Here is a 21,713-nt window from a genome sequence, read left to right as displayed (position 1 = left end):
ATTTCTAGGCACTCAGGTCTCCCTTTTTTGGAAAAGTTGAAGTTGACTCCCAGGCTTGTAGGCACCAGGAGCCCCACTTTGATCTGAATGACTCTCTGGAGCAGGTGGACTTTTGCCATCAATGAGGCAATGAGGCAGAGAAGGACTGTGCCTAACAAAGGAACAAATCCTTTTAAAAACATCAGGGGATTCTAAAATGGTAAGGTTGAGCAACATTCAAGAGGTCTATTCCTCTGCCTCCTTGTTTTGACTCATCTGAGAATCTTTACCCAGCTAGCTGAGCAAACACAAGACTAGACATTTTCTCTGCTGGTGTAATCTCTTGTGGGTAAAAGTAGGCCAATTGCACAGCTGTGCACTAGAACCTACTCCCTTTGCAAAAAGAACATCGTGGGGACAGCTAGGTGGTGCAGAGAGTAGAATACCAGCCCTGGCGTCAGGAGAACTTGAGTTCAAATCTGGTCTCAGGCACTTGCCAAACTTACTAACTGTGTGACCTTGGGCAAGTCACTTAACCCTAATTGTCTTGTCTTCCCCACTAAAAAAAAAAAAAAAAAAAGAATATTATGATGAGGTACAGACTTGACATGTTAGTCACAGCCTATGTTAGCTCAAGTTTTGGTTGTATAAGATTAGGTTCTGAGGAGTGGATAACAACATTAAGAGAAGACCTTATCTGGTAGAAAGGACCCTGGACCCAGGGTTGGGAGATCTGAGTTCTAATCTTGGCTGTGCCACTAATTGAATGATGAGTAAGCAAATCTCTTGCCCTGTCTGGGTCTCAGTTTCCTCAACCACTAGATGAAGAGATTGGATTAGATAAATTCTAAGGCTCCTTCCAGCTGTAAATCCAATGACCTTGGGACCCATAATGTAACTAAATGATCAGCAATACTGAACTGTTTTAACAGGATTTGAGTTTTAATTATTTTTTTGGTGAGAAACTTTGATTTCATCAATGTTAAGAACTCTAAATATGGAAAATCCTTCTATCTACACAGATCAGCAAATGGTCTGTAACTTGAGTCTTAAAGACATAGGTAATAGGTCAGAGGCCACCTTTGAACATGTAACTTCCTGCCTTCAAGGCTGGCTCCCTATCCACTTCACCAGGCTGTATCTTATAATAGGGCTATTCTGTACTTCATAGTTATAAGGCTGGTGAAGTCCATCGCTAGAGTCCTTCCTGGGAAAGGTGGCTTCTGTAACCATTCATCTCTCACTCTTGGATTCTGAAGCCCATCTTAAGCCTCAGTTTCATCCCTGCCACACGAGGAAGGAGTTGTTGGGTATGTCCAGCCTCTTTTCAGGGGTCTCTGTGCTGCTCCTCTAAAGCTGACATCTTTTATCTAACCAGGCAGGTATGTGGCATAGTGGATAGAGTGCTGGCCTTGGAGTTAGGAAGATACAGGTTCAAATGCTGCCTCAGATAATTTCTAGCTATCTGGCTCTGGACAAGTCACTCAATGTCTTTGTGCCTCAGTCTTCCTCACCTGTAAAATGAGGATAATAATAGCACCTGACATACTAGGTTAGTTACAGGGAGGGATGCTGTGAAGATTAAATGAAATAATATTTGTAAACTGCTTTGCAAACTTTAAAGTACAAAGACACAATAGCAAAATGCCAGTAAACAAACATTACTTTTACAAGGTCTGGTGCTAGGGAAAACCTAGATCGATATGACATGAGTCCCGCTAGTAGAAAGCTTACGTGACATACAGGTTTGGGGGTTGTTTTGTGGGGTTTTTTTTAAAGATATCAACACTAGGTAGTATGTCAGAAGTGCCAGATGAATGGAACAGACAATATGTGCCCTGGTTCAGAGGTGGGAGGTGACAGTGGATAGGCATAGTTAGAAAGAGCTCTTTGAAGGAAGTGAGACCTGAACTGTCTCTTGAAGGATATCTTCAGCCTACATAGAGGTGAAAGAACATTCTAGACCAGGGTCTAGAACATTCGAGACCAGTGGGCCCACTTGAGGACCTAGGGGGCTGCACTTGAGAACTTAGAGGGCCTTGAGGCCAAAGGTTTCCTACCTCTGCTCTAGACTTTAGCTGCAACAGGAGAGAATTATATTAGACATGAAGAATAATTACAAGTAGTTGCTGAATGTCAGAATGGTTTTCGGTGGTAAGGAGGGGTTAAATCTGTTTACAAGAGGTATCGGAAAATGAGGGTAGCTTAGTAGAGAGAAAAATTTCCCTAAACTGTATCCCTAACCTCAGTGTGTGCCACAGGGAACTGATTAGGTAAGAGAGTTCTCATGGATGTACAGAGGCCAGTTCTTACATAGAACTCATGCTGAAAGCAGAAGCTTTTCCCACTTTTACAAGGTTTTGATCTTTTATAAAAAGAATGTATTCTTATTGGTCTGGAATGGTTTCTAGAAAGTCTGATGCAGTAGGAAAATCAATGGATTTGGGATTAGAACATGGAGGAAGCAGCATAGCATAATGGGAAGAATTTTTGGATGGGAGTCAGAAGACCTGGGTTCTCTTCTGACTTTCTCATTCATTAGCTGTGGGACCCTGGAAAAGTTGCTTCTCATTAGATCAGATGCTTTAAAGGTTCTCCTACCCACGATTATGTTCCATAAGATTCCAAGATTACAGGATCACAGATTGAAGACTGGGAGAGATCCCATACAGGCCTCATTAATCAACTCCCTCACTTTATATTTGAGGAAACAGAAGCTCTTAGAAGAGATATGACTTCTCCAAGGTCATAGGTAGCAGAGGAGCCAGAAGAACTGTGGCTTTTGGCAAATTCCTTCCTTTCTCTAGATTTCAATTTTATCATCTGTTATATAGGGATAATGTATACCTTTTCTACCTTCAGCATTGTTGTGAAGGATCGGAAGCTCTTTGTAAACTGTAAAATACTAAACAAGGGTGTGGTTTTAGCATTTAGATGTTGGCTAGCCTGGACTCAGAGATCTCATTGCCATCCTGAGACTTGATAGCTCTATGATTTTTCAAGATCATCATCCTCTTCCTTAACCTGGACCACTTAAGATACCTAACAAATGGGCAGCCTTCCATTGAGAGATTCCCCATTAGCTTTAAAACGCAATTCTCAGGAAATTACTTCCATCATGTTGTACTGGGGATCTATAGCAATGGCCGCTATGGCTCACTGGGCATGAGCCGGAGGTCTGACCTAATGGACAAACCTCTAACCTTTCGGACTCTGAGTGACCTCATCTTTGACTTTGAAGACTCCTACAAGAAATATCTACACACAGTCAAGAAAGTCAAGATTGGGCTGTATGTCCCCCATGAGCCCCACAGCTTCCAGCCCATTGAGTGGAAGCAACTGGTTCTCAATGTCGCAAAGATGATGAGGTCGGACCTAAGGAAAGAGCTGGAGAAATATGCCAGGGACTTGAGAATGAAGGTAGGTAAAGGGCAGGGGGCATGGTAGAAGAAGTCAGCCTGACTAGTGGAAGCAATTTATCCTAAGGAATAGAACTCAATTCTCCTACCCTTTACCAAAAGCAAATGCAGTGAGGACTTTGAAGCTTGCTGAGACAAACTAATGTGAGACACCCTGCTTTTTGGTGTTTCCCTATGGGATTAACCTCTCCAGTCTTTCCTACCAGACTGGCTGGTTGTAATATCCCACCTAGAATCCTAGTTCCAAGGTTGCTATGGCTCAAACTCTCAGGTCTGGTGGGATTTATTGCTGGCACCTGAAACTGAGGACAAACAAAACTTCCTGGTTCACTTCATGGTACCTGTGTGCAATCTTTAACTTCTGAAAGCAGGAAAGACCCCAGAGGAAAAGAGAGAGACTATTTTAGTCTGGCAGTTTTAAACATGCATCCTGTTATGGCTATGGAGGCAATCAAAGAAGGTTACTCCCACTCATGTGGTAGGCACAATGCCTCCAGGTTAGGCAATCTGGGCATGCTCCAAGACACTAGTGGGGAACCTGCAGGTTTGAGGTCATATGTGGCCCTCTAGGTCCTCAAGTGTAGGACTTTGAATCTGAACTTCACAGAACAAATCCCCTTACCTAAATGACTCCCTCTCTATCCCTAATCCTAATTCTAAATGTCTCCAACTCTAACTCTAAATGCCTCTGACTCTAACCCTAAACCTAAATGGTCACACTTGAGCACCTAGAGGGTCACATGTGGCCTGGAGGCTACAGGTTCCCCACCCCTACTCCAAGGCCTCATTACACAAAAACAAAACAAAAATCTCTCACAAAACCTTACTCTTTGCTCTATGTCTTGCAATGGCATTTGGCTTAATGCAATATATTTCTGACCTGATGTGACAAGATCAAAAAAAAAAAAAAAAAGAGCACCATATCTTCACAAAACTTTGGAAATCATTGTGCTGAGTTCCATTCAGACCACACACAAACAGGATTTTTTTCTCTAGAAGACTGCATTCTACAACATGATGCCTCCATCATGTTTGTCTTGCCTTTTTTATGAGAACGTCTAGGTCAGGGGCTATGTTCAAATCCTTCCCCAGACATTTATTAGCTGGGTGATCCTGGGCAAGTCACTCAGCCTACTTGTGCTTCAGGCATCTCCCTAAGACTGAGCTACTAAGTAAATTACAGGTTATAGAGGAGCTCCCATATCTATCCTTTCATGAGCTGATTTCTGTGTATTCACTATCTGTATAAAAACTAGGCTCTAAGAGGGAAAGGAGCAATGCCCATCAGAGGTTTTGTTATGATTATTACTTCGGGAGCTGATGTCTCATGTCTGGGAGAAAATGGGGAGTGAGGTTCTTGAGTATTTGGAACTATATTGCTTGTCAAGAACACTGTAAAAGTGATTCCTCCTCCTGGAAGTGGAAGAACTCCTCAACGTTGGGAACCAAATGTCCAGGGCTTCAAGCCTGTGGTATCTGGAGCTAAGGGAAAAGAGCAAAAAGTGACATGTATGAAGTGATGCATCCTCTTCCTGACATGCTAAGCCATCTTTCTTGGAAACTCCCAGGCTGTATGTAGTCTTGGAGACAATCACCGATGCTATAGAAAAATATGCTTTGGGGGTAGGGAGATGTTCCTGAGGGAAAATGCTCTTGGGATCAATGATGCCAATAACTTTTATCCTCTCTCTCTTAGATCTTGAAACCCACAAATGCCCACTCTCCTCCCCTGGAGAGAAGTCGAGGAAAGTCACTGTCTCCCCGGCGGAGACAATCAAGCCCTACAAGACGGCTTGGGAGGCGAGACAAATCGTGAGTAATGTCTCCCCTGGTCCTACCCATAGGACTTGAATACCTCAAAATCTGGTACTTTAATAGTCCACAGGGACAATGGTAGCATTTAAATCAGATGGTGATCTCTGTAAGCAGAGATGAATGAAAGAGGAATGTATCTCCTTTAATTGACATTGCATCCTGGGCCATCTCCAGCCATCCTGATGAATATCAGGCTACTGGACCCAGATGGCTCAGAAGAAGTGAGGTTGGTGACCTTGCACAGCCCTCCCTCACTCAAATCAAAGTCAGGCTCAAGTCATGTCATCATCTTGATGTCGTGGTCCTCTTCAAGAACAAAGGACAAACACAACAACAATTGACACAATGTAGAGTAAACACCATTTATTATCATTATACATGACCACACAAACATGAACCACATTACAGTATGAACAATAGCCAGCTCTCAGTCATATACACACATGGATGAAAGAGCAGTACAGGTAATACTGGGGAAAAAAGGATAACTTGTATAACATTTCTGTTTGATTTGGAGAACTTCAGTCCAAGACCCACACCCAGATATTCACGGATTCATCCCTGTCCTGATTTACACCTTCTGGTTTAATCGTCTTTCAAGGAGGAGACAGAAGCCCGTAAGCCCATACCCATTTTTGGTTCAAGAGGACCTAAATGGGTGGAGGTGAGGGGCTAAAAGGGTATCCCACCATAGCTTATAAAATAAATGACAGATTGAAAGATAATAATCCAATATACTAGAAAAACAGTGTCACTAATACATTGTCACTAATGTGTTAGTGTCACAATGTCACTAATACACAATAACACAATAGACATAATATTTTATACTTTTTTCTTCTGTTATCTCATTAGATCCTCATAAGAACCCTAAGAGGCAGTTGGGCAGGGCTGGGATTATTCTTATTTTTAAATGAGGAAACCAACCGAGAGAAATGTAGTGTCTTGCTCATGATCACAAAACAGATCAGTAGAATATCCAGGCTTGCAACCTAGACCTCTAGACTTATAGTTCAGTGCTTGGAAAATATCTAAGGAGGTAATGGAAATGACTTCAGTATCATCATAATGGTCGAGGTCCCAGCATTAAACTCTAAGGAAGATACAATTCCTGATAAAAGTAGCTGATATCCCTTGCTTGAAGTCAAAGAAATAAGGAAAATGGATATCCTTTTAGTGAGAGAAATGAAAAAGAAAGACAGTTAATGTTAGTCCTTTTAAACAAGAATTTTTGAGGAAATCAGATTTCCAGCCCCTCAGGCAAGGAGTAAGATGGCCTCCTGAGCCAACCTCATTCTCTCCAACCATTACTAACCCTAACCATCTTCTGTTTTGGGTCACCTGGGAAACTAAATCTAAATGCATTTGTGAGCTAAACAAGGGGTCGGTTAAATCTAGTGATCTATGAACTAACTCAATCAGATAAGGTAGAGGGGAGAGACGTAGCATAGACATACAATTAGGCCATTAGGTCTGGTAGAAGTTATATCTGTTTACAGGGTCATGAGAAAACAAGGTATTTTTGATGGACAGAAGCATCATAAATTCAGATAATATCGTAAGGTCTGACCTGGGAGCGAAGTCATTAGGTCCAACTTGAGTGAGTAGCAGGGAGAGGGTGAAGGAACAGAAAAAATAACTCTAGTTTCTTTGGCATGTTCCTACTAAAGATGCTGATGGATTGAGTTCAAGTTTTCATTCTCCTTTTAGAGTCCAGAGAGTGAAATTCTTGAGACTAGTGTTAGAATCTTTAGCCCAGTCTCCATCCTCTAACTTCTAACTACTTTGTCCTACAGCAAAAGTGGATCATGCCTAGGCCTACTGAAGACACAAGTTAGCATGCCAGCATCATTGTGAGTCCCATTTGAGCTTTTAGTGGCAGGAGAAACACCAGTTCTTCCTTTTCCTACCTCCCTTACCTGAAGAAGGTTGGGTCCTAAGGACAAGAGGAAAGACAGAGAAAAGGCAGAAATATTAGGTACAAGGATGGGAAAGTAAGACCAGAAGAAAGATTTGATGTTACGTTCCATTCATTATCTGATTCTCAAGACAGGTAGATGCTAGAGGTATTATTATTCCACTTTTACAGATGAGGAAACTGAGGTGTAGAGGAATTAAATACTTTGCCTATGATTTCAAATCTCGTAAATCCCAGAGGCAAGATTCCAACCAGACTTTTCCTGATTCCAAATCCAGTGTTCTTCCCATTATACTGTGCTGCATCTCACAGAAATCTCCTCCCATTGACTGAAGATGATGGGAGATTTTCCCATCCAAAAGTTTGCTGACCTTGGCCACAGTTGGATAATCAAAATGATGCTTAGCCCCACTACTTACTGGGAGAGGAAGCTTTTGGTGAATATGAAGCAGGTCAAAGCAGAGTCAATGCTGTAGGAACCCCTAACCTCACCTTTTATCTATCACTGAAGGAATTTTTAAATCCAATGCCTTGCCTAATTTAGTTTTCAATTTAAGTCAACAAACACTGGTTTAGCATCTATTATGCAGCAAAGCATTGTACTAAGCTCTGGAGATACAAAGATACAAAAACAGTTGGTGAGGCATCAGGGTACTTGAGTACAGTGAAAAGAGCCTTAGATTTGGAGTTCGAGAATCTGGAGTCAAATCCCAGCTCTGCTACCTGTGGGAACTTGGGCAAGTCACTCTACCCCTGTGAGTCTAAAAGGAAATAAATGTTAGTAGGGTCAAACTTGTTGACCTCTAGGACCTTTCCAGCTTAATGTCTATTATTTATGACCTGATAACCCTGTCTCTACCCTCAATGAATATATGGATACAATATAGGCTCAGATAAGTAAATACAAGGTAATTTGAGGAGGAAGACCATATTAACAGTTTGGGGTTGGGGGGAGAGGGAGGATTAGGAAAGGCTTCATGGTCAAAGTTTACTGATGAGGGCATGAAGTCAATAGAAAAATGGAACTAAAATGATTCTTTCCCCAATTCCTGCCAAACTACACATGTGAGCTTGGGCAACTGGTTTAATCTCTCTGGGCTTCCATCTCCTCAACTGTAAAATAATTGGACTAGATGACCTCTAAGGTTAATTACAGTTCTAAAATTCATCTAATGTTAAATCCTGCTTTGGGTTTTAGGGTGGTAAAAAGAGGTGAGGGATACATAAGGAAGAGAGATGAAAAGCAAGGGTGGCAGGAGAGGTATGGGTCAGAATAAAAGAAACCAAGCATCCCTTTCCCATGACTGCATCAACAGCTCCTCCATCTCTAGCACTGCCACAGAGTGAGCTATAATTAAAACCGAGGACTTTCTTGTTCCTAACAGTATGTCTAGGGAAATAGTCATTTCTCAGCTTCTTCATCAAGCAGGATTTTCTCCAGGGACGGTTGCTTCTGATGAGACAAAATAATATAACACCTTATATGCATTCTCTCATTTGATCTTCACAACCACCCTGTAAGGTGGGCAGGGTAGGTATTATTTGCCCTATTTTACTGATAAGGAAACTGAGGCTCAGGTTTATGTGACTTGTGTTAGCCATATCACTTTCTGACCCAGCTTTTTGCCCAGGGTTCTGAGCCCCACTGCAACGTTCAGGTCCAGAGGGGGTTGGGCACATTTTCATGGCTAATTATTTTAGTAATTCATAGACCATTTCATCATTTTTAAATGTCAGAGTCTATACTGAGGATTAAAAATGGCCAGGACAGAACCCATTTGTTACATGCCTTATTTCCAGTAAGGGTATGTAAATAATACAAATGGTTCCAGATCCCCATCCAGCTGGGGCTATTTCCACTCCATATCCTTTGCCCTTTCCACAGTTGTCTGAGTGCTCATTCTGGAAAGTGGTATCAATGTCCCATTCTTGACACAGGAGGTCAGATGACTGGGAGGTTTGTTAGCAACTGCCCGGCTGGCATTAGCAGGTTGAAAGAAAGAAGCTAAGATCACTCTCATCATATCTTCTGTCCCCTCAACTCTTCAATTTTCCCTCCTTGCCCTCACCCCCTTGAAGTGTTCTTAACCTTTTTCTACACCAAATAGAAGGTTTCACCCTATAGCTCATAGGATCACAGATTTAGAGTCGGAAGAAACCTTAGAGATTCATCTAGTCCAATCCCATCATTTTGCAATTCCTAAAGGAGGCAAAGAAAAGTTATAGAAATACGTATTTCAAAAGTACCAAATGTTTCCTCTTTACGATTATCCTTCTTGGCCAGTGATGCCTGTGACATGGGTCTGAGTGCTAATTAGAGCTCCCCTCCCAGTTAGGGGATAGAGGAGATGCTCTAGCCACCCCTGGCCAAAACAAGACATGCTCTCTAGAATGAGCAAATGGGTATTTCTTTTAGGATGCAGTGAACAATTTATGGTAATTGCCATCAGAACTATGGGAATTTTGTTTTCACTTCCTCTTTTCTTTCTTCTACCCTTTCTCCCATATGGCTGCCAGTCACCTCATTCTTCCCCCTCCATTCAAAATGTGATTAAAGATCTCAGAGGTTACTGAACTCTAAGCTAAGGTAAAGCCTCCAACCATAATATAGCCTAAGGCTTTCATTCAGTAAGATGGGATAATAAAGTTCATAGATTCCACTATCAGCTCTAACTTCAACTCAGTATCTTCAGGCTTTGAGTCTAGTGGGGCTTAAGGGGCTGTTGAAGCTTATCAATGAGGTCAAATGGAATGACCTTGCCTTTCATAGTCTGATCCTAGTGAAGGCCCCTTGTCCTTGATGGCCCAAGTTGCCATCCTCCGTTGTGGGCCCAGAAGCAGAAATGTCCTCAGACCAGGGTTTCTTTAAGTTTAATTCCTTAATCTCTGGCTACTTTGTTGCGCAGCCAAATGGAAGGACCATGCCTACAGAAGACAGAAGTTAGCATTCCATCATCATTGTAAGTGCAATGTTTACTCTCAGTGCCAGGGGAAACTTTGGCCACTCTTCCTTGCTGTTTACCATTCCAAAAAGCAAACCATGTACCTGAAGAATTAAGAGATCAGGAGGAAGGGAAAATAGAAAGGGGAGAGAACTTTGGCAAGATAGGGAATTCTTTCCCAACAGTACCCAGAAAAAGCATTGTCCTGGCTCAGATCCTCTGCCAAGCCCTGACTGGCTAAATGGTCCAGAGGTCGAGTGATGATGGAAGGATAATGAATATTTGAAGGGCCCAAGGGAATAACTACCATTCAGCGCCATGCTAGAGAGGTGGCTCATGATGACAAGTTGAATAGAGGAGTAAGTTGAACCCTGGCTCTGGCCATAAAAGTTGCCATGCACTCTGATAACTCTAACCAGAGGCCTGCCATCTGAGCTAGTGACAAGCTGAAGAGACAAAGATTGGGGCATGTGACCGAGGCCAAACCTGGCCTGGCTAAGGTCTGTCTGTTTACATAGCAACTTCAGCTGTTGGCCTTAACAGCTGGTCAGCTGCCTATTGTGCTTGTAATCATAGGGGGTAAGGAATGGGAGGGAAGGAGATTGGCTTTCAATGAGTGATTAGTGTGAATGAAATCTCCCTCATCAAGCATCTGCCCCAGTTGAGGCTGCTCTCTATATTCTCCTTTCCCCCAAAAGCATATAACACTTTAAATTTAGAACTTAGACACTGCCAATTTCCCATTGGACCCAATAACAGAAGAGGGGCTAGGGTTGGGACCACAACCTAGTTCCCTATTACCGATAATATCTTTAGTTTAATCTGTTCCCCTTGATGAACAGCAAGGGCTAAAAAGTTATGTTAGAAACTTACCTTATGGCCTTTCTTCCCAAATCCCTGAAGACAGGACCAGACTTTTCAGTAAAACGAGTCTTTTCTATTAAATAGCAACCAGAGGGTTTAAAAATTATCTCAGGCACAATTCTGAAAAAGGAGGAAGAGTAATAAGGGTGGGAAGGTAGGGGTGAGGAAGCTAGAATTCTTAGCGTCACCTCCTTACCCTAAAATTACCTCATATCCACTCTACCAACTTTTCTCATCCCACCCCAACCTAGAATCAGGAAATCAGAATGTCATCAGAAGTGCCCTTGACATGACTTCCTAGTTCTGAAGCTTCTTTGATGCTCAGAACCCTTATTCTTCTCCAAAGTCTCCTGTCTGAGTATAATAATAACGGTAACTTTACTCAAGCTTGTGAAGTGTTTTACTTATATTGTTTCATTTACCAGAATGCTTTTTCTCACTAGAGAAATCTTGATAGGATGGCATACCTAAGAATACCTTTTCAGTCCCCACTCATACCCTAGGACAAACTCTGTATCTGACATTTCAGAATCAAAGAATGTTAGGGCTGTACTAGTCCAACCCATTGTAATGGTAGCAGTGGGTTTGAGATCGATGGGGAGTTGGCCAAAGAGGTGCCAGATCACAGTGATTTTATCCAAGTTCATTCGAGGGTGACTGCCTCTGTGATGTCCTCTTTACCACAGCAGAAGGCAGGGTTGATCTTGTTCAACTTGTTTAGTAATGGCTGCATTTTGTCTGATGTCCTTTCAGCCAGTTACTTCCCTCCTCCCTCCATATTTCTAAAGCTCCCTAGAAAATTATCCACCTAGTACTACAAATATCCGAAAACTGATCAGCTTGTCCTGCAGCAAGGGGAAAAAAATGAAAACTCCTTTGCTCTTTTCTCCAAATAAAATGAGTAAAAGGAAATAGTTTAAAAGAGGCAGTTTTCTTCTATTTTCCCCATGAACGCAAGACATAAGAAATCTCTGATCCCCATTTTTAGAGGGTGAGGGTGGAGAAGGGGTTTGGAAAACGGGTATTCAGACTGATCCCTAAAAATACTCTGGATCTAATGAAAGGTTCTTGGCTAAGTACAAACCCAGCTAAAGTCATCATCTCAACACTTGTGATTCTTAAAAATAAATCTATTTGTAATCTTTCTAATTATATTTAAGGGAGGAACTAGAGGAGGCCTTCACACATAATAGCTTACTCTCTCAGGTTTGGCATAGCAAATTAGATAGCAAAAATTGAAGAGCAATGTGTCTCAATTTGGGCAGAGCCTCACTTGCAGTGGCAATCTGTCATAATCCAACTTCCCTCATTCATGAAGGAAACTATAGGTGTAGCTAGGAGGAAAAATCTTTCATTACTCACCAATAAATTTTGTGATTAAATCATCACTTAATTTTACTTTAACTTCCCTCACAGAGATAGCATTACAAGTAGCCAAATATAAGCCATACTGCTACATTCAGCCAGGCAAGAACTATCCTTTGTGGGTAAGTCATCATAATGCAAACCCCGGGAAGGATCAAGAGGAAAAGGACCACAACTTCTGCCGCGGGGGAGCTCCTAGGAAGCCTGGGAGACTGCTTCGTTTGAATTGTAACTTAAGGGGTGCTAAAAAAAAAAAAGGCTCTCCTGCCAAGAAAATAATAAGCTTCCTTTATTATTCTTATGCTTGAAATTTTACCATTAGATTTCATTTCTTTGACTCAATGAAAGTTACCTATGAGACAACTACGCAGCTACATAAAACCACATCAATTTATACTGAATTGTAAAATGACTCAGACCACTTCTTGACAACTGGTTTAGTTAGGCAGAGCGGAGAGGAGCTTAAGAATATCAGGTGGCAGAAAGAACCTCCATTAACAAAGAGTTGAAATAGGTTAGATAGTGACAGCTGAGACTGCAAATAGAAATTCTATGTACTTCACAGTTGGCCTAGGGCCAGCCCTGGCAGAGGAGATGTGGGAATCTACGCCATACCAAACATGGCCTCGCTCTCTCTCTCTGACACGGACTTCCAGAACACAGCACCATGTAGCAGAAGTTAATGTAATGCTAAGGGAGAAAAGCATAAAGATGCTATAAAAGGCAGGTGAAGTTAGCTGGGAACTTCATGAAGGATGTATGTCTGCAGGCCACCTTAGCTTGTTAGGGCATGCAACTAGTAAAGCCGTGGTTATAGGAATGGAGTTTTTAGTTTCTCCTCTTACTCCCCTTGGCTTTAGATTATACTCATTTGACCCTGTCTTCTTACAGATATGCGCTGCTGGCCACAAGGGCAGCTAGGTGGTGCAGTGGCTAGAGCACCAGTGCAGGAGTCAGGAGGGCCTGAGTTCTAATCTCACCGCAGACACTTGACACTAACTAGTTGTGTGACCTTGGGCAAGCTTCTTGACCCCAATTGCCTCATCTTGGGTCATCTCTAGTCATCCTGATGAATATCTGGTCACTGGATTCAGATAGCTCTGGAGGAGAAGTGAGGCGGGTGACCTGCACAGCCCTCCCTCACTCAAAACAAAGTCAAGTGCAAGTCATGTCATTATTTCTCTGATGGCATGGTTTTCTTCATTAATGAAAGATGAACACACACTGGCCACAAAAAAACCAGAGTGGATGATGTATATAAATTTATTGCTGCTGCTGGAAAAACAATTGGTAGTTCATTTTGTATTGATGGCAAGTCCCTAGGTCACTACTTCTTATGCAAAGAGCAGCAAATTCCAAGTATGGCACAGGGTTTGGCAGGAGGAAAGTTATATTCAGAATTGTTTATCCATGCAAGGTGTCTTCACATTACTTAAAGGGTTTAACAGACAAACTGTAGCTACGGTTTGACAGAAACAGGCAAAGCAAAGTTAGCACATTCCAGGCCAGGAATGTGCCATGTGGCAGCTGGTGATGCACCGGATAGAGCACTAGACCCTGGAACTGGTAAGATCCAAGTTCATATCTGGCCTGAGACAGTGTCTACCTATGTGGCCCTAGGCAAATCACTTAACTTCTGTTTGCTTCAGTTTTCTCAACTGTAAAATGGGGAAAAAATGGCACCTACTCCTCAGGATTGCTGTGAGGCTCAAGTGAGATATTTGTAAAAAGTGCTTAGTATACAAGGCCTGACACATAATAGGTGCCATATGAATGAATATGCCTTTTCCCCTCCCCACTGTGTGTGAAAGTTCCACAGGAAAGGTGAACAAATTTAGAGGCCTATAGGGAATCTTGTGCTGAATCACAAAAGAAACCAAGAATGTGCTTAGAAAGGAGACAGAGACCAAGGAGACAAAGTGACTCCTGCAGAGCTTGAAGTCACAAGTTGCCTTACCAAGGAAAAGTATTAAGAGCAGCAATCTCAATGGAATACACGGACCCCCAAATCTGAGTAATTTAAGAGGGCCACATGTCCTTACTCAAGTAAATTATAAAGGATTTGCCAAAATGTGCTTATTTTTGTATTGACACTAATTCACAATGTTAATGAATAGCTTTGAAATATGGTCAACTGTCATCTAAGTTAATGGAAGGGAGTTGGAGGCTTAGATAATTCAAAACATTAGATAATACAAAGGCCATTTATATCTGAATAAGGAATGGATACTTTACAGGTGTACCTTGGTTAACACTCACGGATCTCTGCTGCTGGAAAAAGAAATTGCAAGTTGATGTCCTATTACTGGGCATGTTCCTACATCACTTTTTTTTTTTTAATGTGAAATATAACAGACATCTGTGACTCTTGCAAGGCACAATTTATCAAGCATTTTCACATTCATTGTTTCATTTGATCTTTTTAATAACCCTGTGAGGTAGGGTAGTTAATGACAAACACAGGAAGCTGATATTACATAACATGTCAATAAATAGAAGTTATTGTAACAAGATGGAAAAGTAGACAGTTGGGATGGGGTCAAATTAGGGAGATTTTCCAAGGGAGTGAATTTTTTAGTTACTTTGAAGGATAAATTGTTGACAAGCTTTCCTGCCTCTTTGCCTCCCCAACCTTTCAGTGGACAGGTAAGATTCTACTTCAAGAAGTCCATGACCTTTGGATCAAGCAGTGGTGAGGCCTGGTTTCTTACCTGTCTCTAGTTCCATCAACATGAAATTATATCACCCATGTTCATACCAGAGAAAACCATTCACTGTAAGGAAGAATGCCTTAAAAGGTATAAATCAAGGAACTCTTTTAACAACATCACACTTTCATTTTGGGCTTCCTTTAGCATTTGTGGAATATCCACAAAAAGTACAGAATCCACTGAAATAGAATCAATCAACAAAATTCATGGAAAACTTTATTGAGCTTTGATGTCAGTGGGTGAAAGGGGCCTCAACATCTTTTAGCTGGACAATGGTAGGAATGCTGAGGTTTGGTCTAAATACTAGGAAGGGATTGATGTTTTTAGGAAAGGATTGTGGTAGATCCATCAAATAAATACTCTTCCCATCTCATGCTTTCTCAGTGCACATTCTGCTCAGTGTATGAGCATTCAGAGAGAAGCACAATGAAAAGAAAATTATACTTCTTCCAAACTGCAACATTTAAATCTCTCTTGTTCAGTATTACTTGTGAGTTTATGTTGCAGGGGTGGGAGGGCAATGAGTACATGATTTTTAAACACAGGAAAATTCACAGCACCATATTTTTTTCCCTCGTGATCTCATATAAAGCATTCACTTTGATTTTGTTTCTAAATCTAGAAAATTAAGCATGCCTCGATGATAAGAACATTGGACACATATATTTTTCTCTTTTTGTTGTTTCCCTAAACAATATCAGGAATATCTGAAAGTGATGCTCATTTTCTTAAGAAAAATTTGGCTCATTCTGTAATTTTCACAAAAAATCCATTTTATTATTAAGGTTTTTATAAGTCTTTTAGCCAGAGCTATGCTTTAGCTAGTGTGACTAGTCTTAGAAGTAGGACTATCAACTTTGAAAATGTGTAACTGGACAATGAAAGTATGTCCCCCAAATCTGTGGTAGGTACTAAGTATTAATGGGGAGAGCGTGTAGATAATTGCCTGAGGGCCTCAAGAACAGAGCCCTGTTCAAAGATGCTAACTACCTTTCTCCCCCTTCCTTCTTTTATTCTTAGACCCGCACTCTCAAATAAGGTGGCTGACCTCAGCACTCTGAATGAAGTAGGCTATCAGATTCGAATTTAATTAAGCCATAAAGGCCAGCGGTGCTTCTGTCTGCACTTTACCCAGCACATGGCATCTTCGGGAGGTTTTGCAACTCTTTATCAAGATCCTGTGAATTTCATTTTTAAGGAGTCGCCTATAAACAGTATAAGTGGGTGATATTTACTTTTTAGAAAAACACTTATCAAGTGGTAACCATGAAAAGACAAAAAATAATAATGATGATGATAAGCCCTACCTGGGGCCGAACTATTTTCTTTACTCCAAAATGAGGACAATTACTTCAATGGTGGATTCATATAATTTATTTCTCTTTTCTTTAACTGGCGCTGAATGCTGTGCTACACTGGTAATCTTAGAGACAAGTTTATGAAGTCTCTTCTCCCTTTTTTGGTGTTTGGACCACTACTGGCACACACATAGAAGGGTTAACTCATGATCAGTATTAGCAATATTCAGCAATAACTGAAGCAGAGGTGGGTATGATTTTTAAAAGCATTTATATTACCTCAATACCTGATAGATATGCAAACTTGATGATATTCAAATTTTTCTGACAATTGATTTGTATTGTTTCCCTAACATTTATATAGTAGGAATTTCCTTGTATTCAGAGGCTCTCATGCATGCCTGTGTTGAAATTTAAGGTATTATATGCACGTATTTTCTTCAAAAGCAATGGAACTCTACTGGCATCATTGGAAACCATCTCCAGGACTATCCTGTCTCTCTTCCTTAAAGGCATTCCCTGACAGATGGGTTAAAAAAAAAACAAACACATTGTTCTATTTTCTGTCACTAACATTTAAATGTTATAGATTCCAGCAAAAAGCCCATGTCTGAGAACTCTTTGAGGTAGAGTCGGTGCTGTTAGGATTGTCTCTGACAGTGGCATATACTCTTAGCAGGCCAAGGCCAAGAATGAGTTAATGGGTTTGAGTACCATTTGACCTTTCTGTTCATGTTTTACCTAATTTAGATATTGAGCCAGGCCTTATCTCCAAAGGATTTACTGCTGTTAAATGAACAGATTTTTTTTTTCCTGATGTCTTATATTAAGACTAGACATGACAATATGATCTTTTGTCATCCTTGCTCATAAATGCCGTTCCATCTATTTACTCAACGTAGAATGAATTTAGGAATGTGATTGAAACAATCCTTTGAGGATAGAAATGAAGAACATTTGCGAAGTTTTTATGTCCCAGTACAGCAAAACAACTGATAGCTCTATCTTTACCCATTAAATTCAGCACTATCCATTAACTTTTGGCCTTAAGATCAGGATTACCATGTAACTTCTGGCTACAGAATATAGTTCTTGCAGCACAATGACACATAGAGTACTTCTAAGTAATTTGTTAGAACTTACATACGATACTAGTAGGTCAAAGCTAAAGATGGATTTTGCTGCTGCAAAAAGTAGAAGGCAAAGTTTATTTTTTAGTAAAAGGGCTTTTTCCCCTTCTGCTTTCTTTCACTTGGCCAGAAGAGTAAGAAAGTAGGTAAAATGAGAACCTGTCAGTCCTTTATCAACATAAACCTTAATTATGACTTGGAGAATGTGATAGAAATTAATATATACCTTAATTCATCAAAGCACAGATAAGATTACTTTCAACAAACTGGAATTAATAGCAATTTTTGATTGGTAGGGCTACATCACATGGCATGATATAATCACAAAACTCAATATTATTAGAAAGTAGTAGAGCCAGCGAAATAAAACCAGTCTTCTAAAATACCTATCAGGTTGAATACCTTAAAATGTTACTCTTCCATACCCTTTAAAAGACAAGTTTATGGCCTTAAGGGCCCTTGAAATTCAGATTATAGTCATCAGTAACTAGATCATAAACAATGCTGTAAAACTGGCACCTCATATTTGCACAACTGCCTTTGTACATTCATCAACATTATTTGAAGGTTTGTAGGATGGTGAGTATGTTGCAAGCCATTCTTCTTGAATTTATAATAAGATTTATTGTAACTTTGTTAAAGTGTCAACTCATATTAAGATGGGGGGAGGGGTATATGAAGCGATACCAAATTGTGGCACAGCTTGTCATTTGTGATAGAAGGGGAAAAAACAAGCAAGAATGTATTCTGATTCTAATGAAATGAAAGGAAATCCTTAAAACTGCCAACTTTAGTCAAATGATAAATTATGTAGTACACGTTCATTCCTTCCTTTGAGGATTCACTCCTCCAAAGTAAGGGTTAAGTAGTCATGTAAATGTGTAAGTGGTACATACATTTAAAATGTTCTTTAATCAGCAGTATATTTTAAATCAATATATCACTGTGATTTTCTATTATATTCCGCTCTTTTCTAAAAGACGGAATTCAAAAATAGGTTGGATTGAACTTATAGGTTTTTCTTTTTATGAGTTATGGAATGAGGCTTGAACAAAGCACAAGTCTCAATAGCTTAAACCACCAAACCTGTATATATATATTCCAAGATCAAAGATGAAAATTAATTTACATTTAGAAAACATTAAAATGGGTAAGAAAAATCATGTTGTTTTACCTCAGATTGATCAAGTTTTATTTAATTGCCTACAACCTAAGGTATGGCAAAATATCTTTCTCAAGGCTTTGTAATCTTGTAAACAAAACCAATTATTAATCCAGAGAGAAATTTATCAAAATGTATCACGGAAATACATGTAAAGTTTAAATGTGTACCAGAAACCTTGATTTTAAATATGGTTTGTGCTGTTTTGAGTGCACTTGATTTCAATAAGTGATATTTAGTATTTTCTATTATTCTAAAATTATGTGTATTTCACTTTTTCTAAGTCAATTATTTCTTAAAAATGTTATTAATACTGGTAAATAAAGCTTTTAAAATTTAATTCAGTCTTCTTACACCTGACATTTTATAAGCTGTATAGCCATGTGAAAACTTGTATTATTTTTTTTAAGTACAATCAGAATCTTGTTTATTCTCTTGGACTTTGTTCTGGCAAATGCATTTTTTAATACTTAAGAAAAACTGTGATTGTTTCAGTGAATATTTTTCTAGGTATATGAAAACCTGTACAATGGTATTTTAGGGAATACCAGACAGGTGCATGTTTTAGGTTTTGCTTTTATTATCACTTGTATGTTTCTACTCAGCATGGAACTTTAATAAAAATGTCTTGGAAGTTCAGGGGTTTAGTTCTTATAAAAATATGAATTGGTGTGATATGTTCTTGTCCAACTGCAGAGCATAATTCAGTATCCTTTAAACTTCATGTGAAATTCAAATATCCAGTCAATTTTCAAACTCCTTTACACGTACTTTTATCCATCCCACCTGCTCTTTACATGCAAGTCATATTTCCAACTAAATATTCTAATAGTTCACCTATCTCTTGGCATCATATTAGATCTTAAAACCTGAGAGGACAAGAGAATAATGGGCTCATGGGAAAGCTGGCTGGCCTACTACATTCACAAAGTCCATACTTGCTCTAGTGGTGCTGCCACCACACAGGTGTTAAGAATCCAACTGTGGTGTCAACAGACCCCTTGAAAACCAATGACCTTTCAGGTTGGGGCACAATATAGTTCAACAGGTTATCTAAATTGTTTTAGTGGGACAGTCAAGCATTAAGAACGATGACTATTGTTAATTTTTAATTGAAAATTTAATTGTTAATTTTTAATTTAATTTTAATATCTTGATATACAAAAGTAAAAGCCTAAAGATTTTTTTTAAGTCATGACTTTCCTCTTCACTTAAAAACTGTATATTGTGTTTCATAGTCTCTTCTTCTTAATGAAACATACAGAACAGAAACAATCTAGTAGAATTTTGTTTCAGTATTTTCAGGTTTTGCTGCTATTAGCTGGTAGAGACAAGGCCCCATTTCTAGAAACTGAAACGTCCATTTACCAAAAGAGTCAGGATAATCCAAAAAAGCAGATAATTAGTTCTTCCTACTCAAGTTAAAATAATTAATAAGAATGTTATTGAGAGCCTTTGGCTTGAGTCCAAAAATAAGAGTTAGTTCATTCTGCAGTGAGACTACTAAAGTTAAGTGCAATTCTATATCTTAAATCTGCCAAAGTAAAGTATTATATGAAAAAATGCCTAAAGCCATATTATTTTGAAGAACAATGAAAATTGTATTATCACAATTTGAGTTATGCTTAATTTAGTAGCAAAACAGTAAGAAATCTAGTAAGATGTCCTTGTTAGTTTATTCATATACAATAATCAATGATGAGTCAAATTGATTTCCATTATTTTCCCAAAACCAAAATGAGATTTTGATTTCATTTTGATTTAATATTTACTGTATTTAACTTGCATAAAATGGAGTATGTCGGTAGTGCTGAAGTTGACGGCAAAAAAGAAATGTAGAAAACCCAAGAAATGCAGTTAATATATTACTTCAAAACCCAATAAATTTATAAACATGAACAAGTAGTAGTTTGGTAAAATTTTTGCTGAGCAAATCCTTATATGCCATCAAAGATTCCCTAAGGCCTACTTCCTTTGGGTATATCTTTGACTTAATTTCTAAAAACTCATTGAACTCAGTGGTTTTTAAGAGCATTAACTTTGTCCCTACTGCTTTCATCTTTTGGCAGAAGTACCCTATATAAAGGAAATTTATTGTTAATTCATTTTTATAACAAGTACAAAACGACTACTTAATATAAAAGTATAGGATCTTGTGGTTGATACGTTAGTTGGTTTTGCCAGAATACTTATTTCCCCTCTTCCTTTTTTAATTATATTACAAGATATTCTTCAGTGGGTAAGGGAGTGAGAAAGGATACATTTGGAAATAAAGGTGATGATTAAAAAGAAAGTCATAAAAATAAGATTAAAAGAACCAGTTTTTTAAAAAAGTGCTGGTGTTTTGATTTAGATTCTCAAACAAGGAGATTTTCTCTTCAATGGTTATACATATACATATACACACATATATGTAACTTATTTCCTCCTTATTTCCTTATGGAGGAAATAAGAAATAATAAATCCAACAGTCCGAGAAAAATATTTTCAGCAATCATTTGATATGATCCAAAAATGTATGCAATAAACATGGCTTTTTTAAAAAAGCAGATGCATGGTTCATCAAACAAAAACAAAAACCCAAGAACTTAGAAATGAGTAAACAACAACTAAAATAATTAAAGATAGCAATGAAAAATTATTAGGTCACAAAGTTGTCACCACCCACAGAACCACAGGTTTCCTCAATTTTCTGAGGCAGCAGTTAAGAAAAAGCAATCTGTTCAGTAGCTGCAACAGTTCTGCTTAAGGCAGAAGCTGCAATTCTGCTTGTAAGAGGAATGTGTACTGAATGTTGAGCTAGTTGAATAAGCAAGTGTTCCTCCTAAAAGAGAAGGGGGGATAGGCTGATCCTTCCCTGAGAAACCAGGACAAAAAAACACCTGGAACACCTCAACAGCAGGTAAGTGCCTGCAGCCTTGGTCTGTCTGGCGTGAGGCTGACTACTCTGTTCCAGAGATAAGCACAAAACAGGGGTGTGGAACTTGCAGACTCAAGGCCACATGTGGTCCTCTAGGTCCTCAAGTGTGGCCCTCTGACTGAATCCAGCCTTTACAGAACAAATCCCCTTAATAAAAGGATTTGTTCTGTAAAACTTAGACTCAAAGGCT

At 39.3% G+C, this 21,713-nt stretch overlaps 1 protein-coding gene across 4 annotated transcripts in view; it reads left to right on the top strand.

The window, feature by feature from the left end:
- Nucleotides 1-19,242, top strand: part of VASH2 (vasohibin 2) — a 51,497-nt gene extending 32,255 nt beyond the window's left edge. For 2 of the 4 annotated variants that reach the window (XM_072647872.1, XM_072647869.1), the window contains 4 exons: nt 3,018-3,399; nt 5,095-5,210; nt 10,038-10,091; nt 16,034-19,242. In XM_072647872.1, the coding sequence (XP_072503973.1) occupies nt 3,018-3,399; nt 5,095-5,210; nt 10,038-10,091; nt 16,034-16,103 (622 nt within the window). In that variant the 3' untranslated portion in view covers nt 16,104-19,242. Of the gene's footprint in view, nt 1-3,017; nt 3,400-5,094; nt 5,211-10,037; nt 10,092-12,353; nt 15,953-16,033 lie in introns of those variants that run through there. The other 2 variants (XM_072647870.1, XM_072647871.1) reach the window with 2 other exon arrangements.
- Nucleotides 19,243-21,713: the final 2,471 nt, after the last annotated feature.

This window comes from Notamacropus eugenii, chromosome 2 (genome assembly GCF_028372415.1).
Source record: "Notamacropus eugenii isolate mMacEug1 chromosome 2, mMacEug1.pri_v2, whole genome shotgun sequence".
Classification (NCBI taxonomy): Eukaryota; Metazoa; Chordata; class Mammalia; order Diprotodontia; family Macropodidae; genus Notamacropus; species Notamacropus eugenii.
This window is presented reverse-complemented; position numbering and strand designations above follow the sequence as displayed.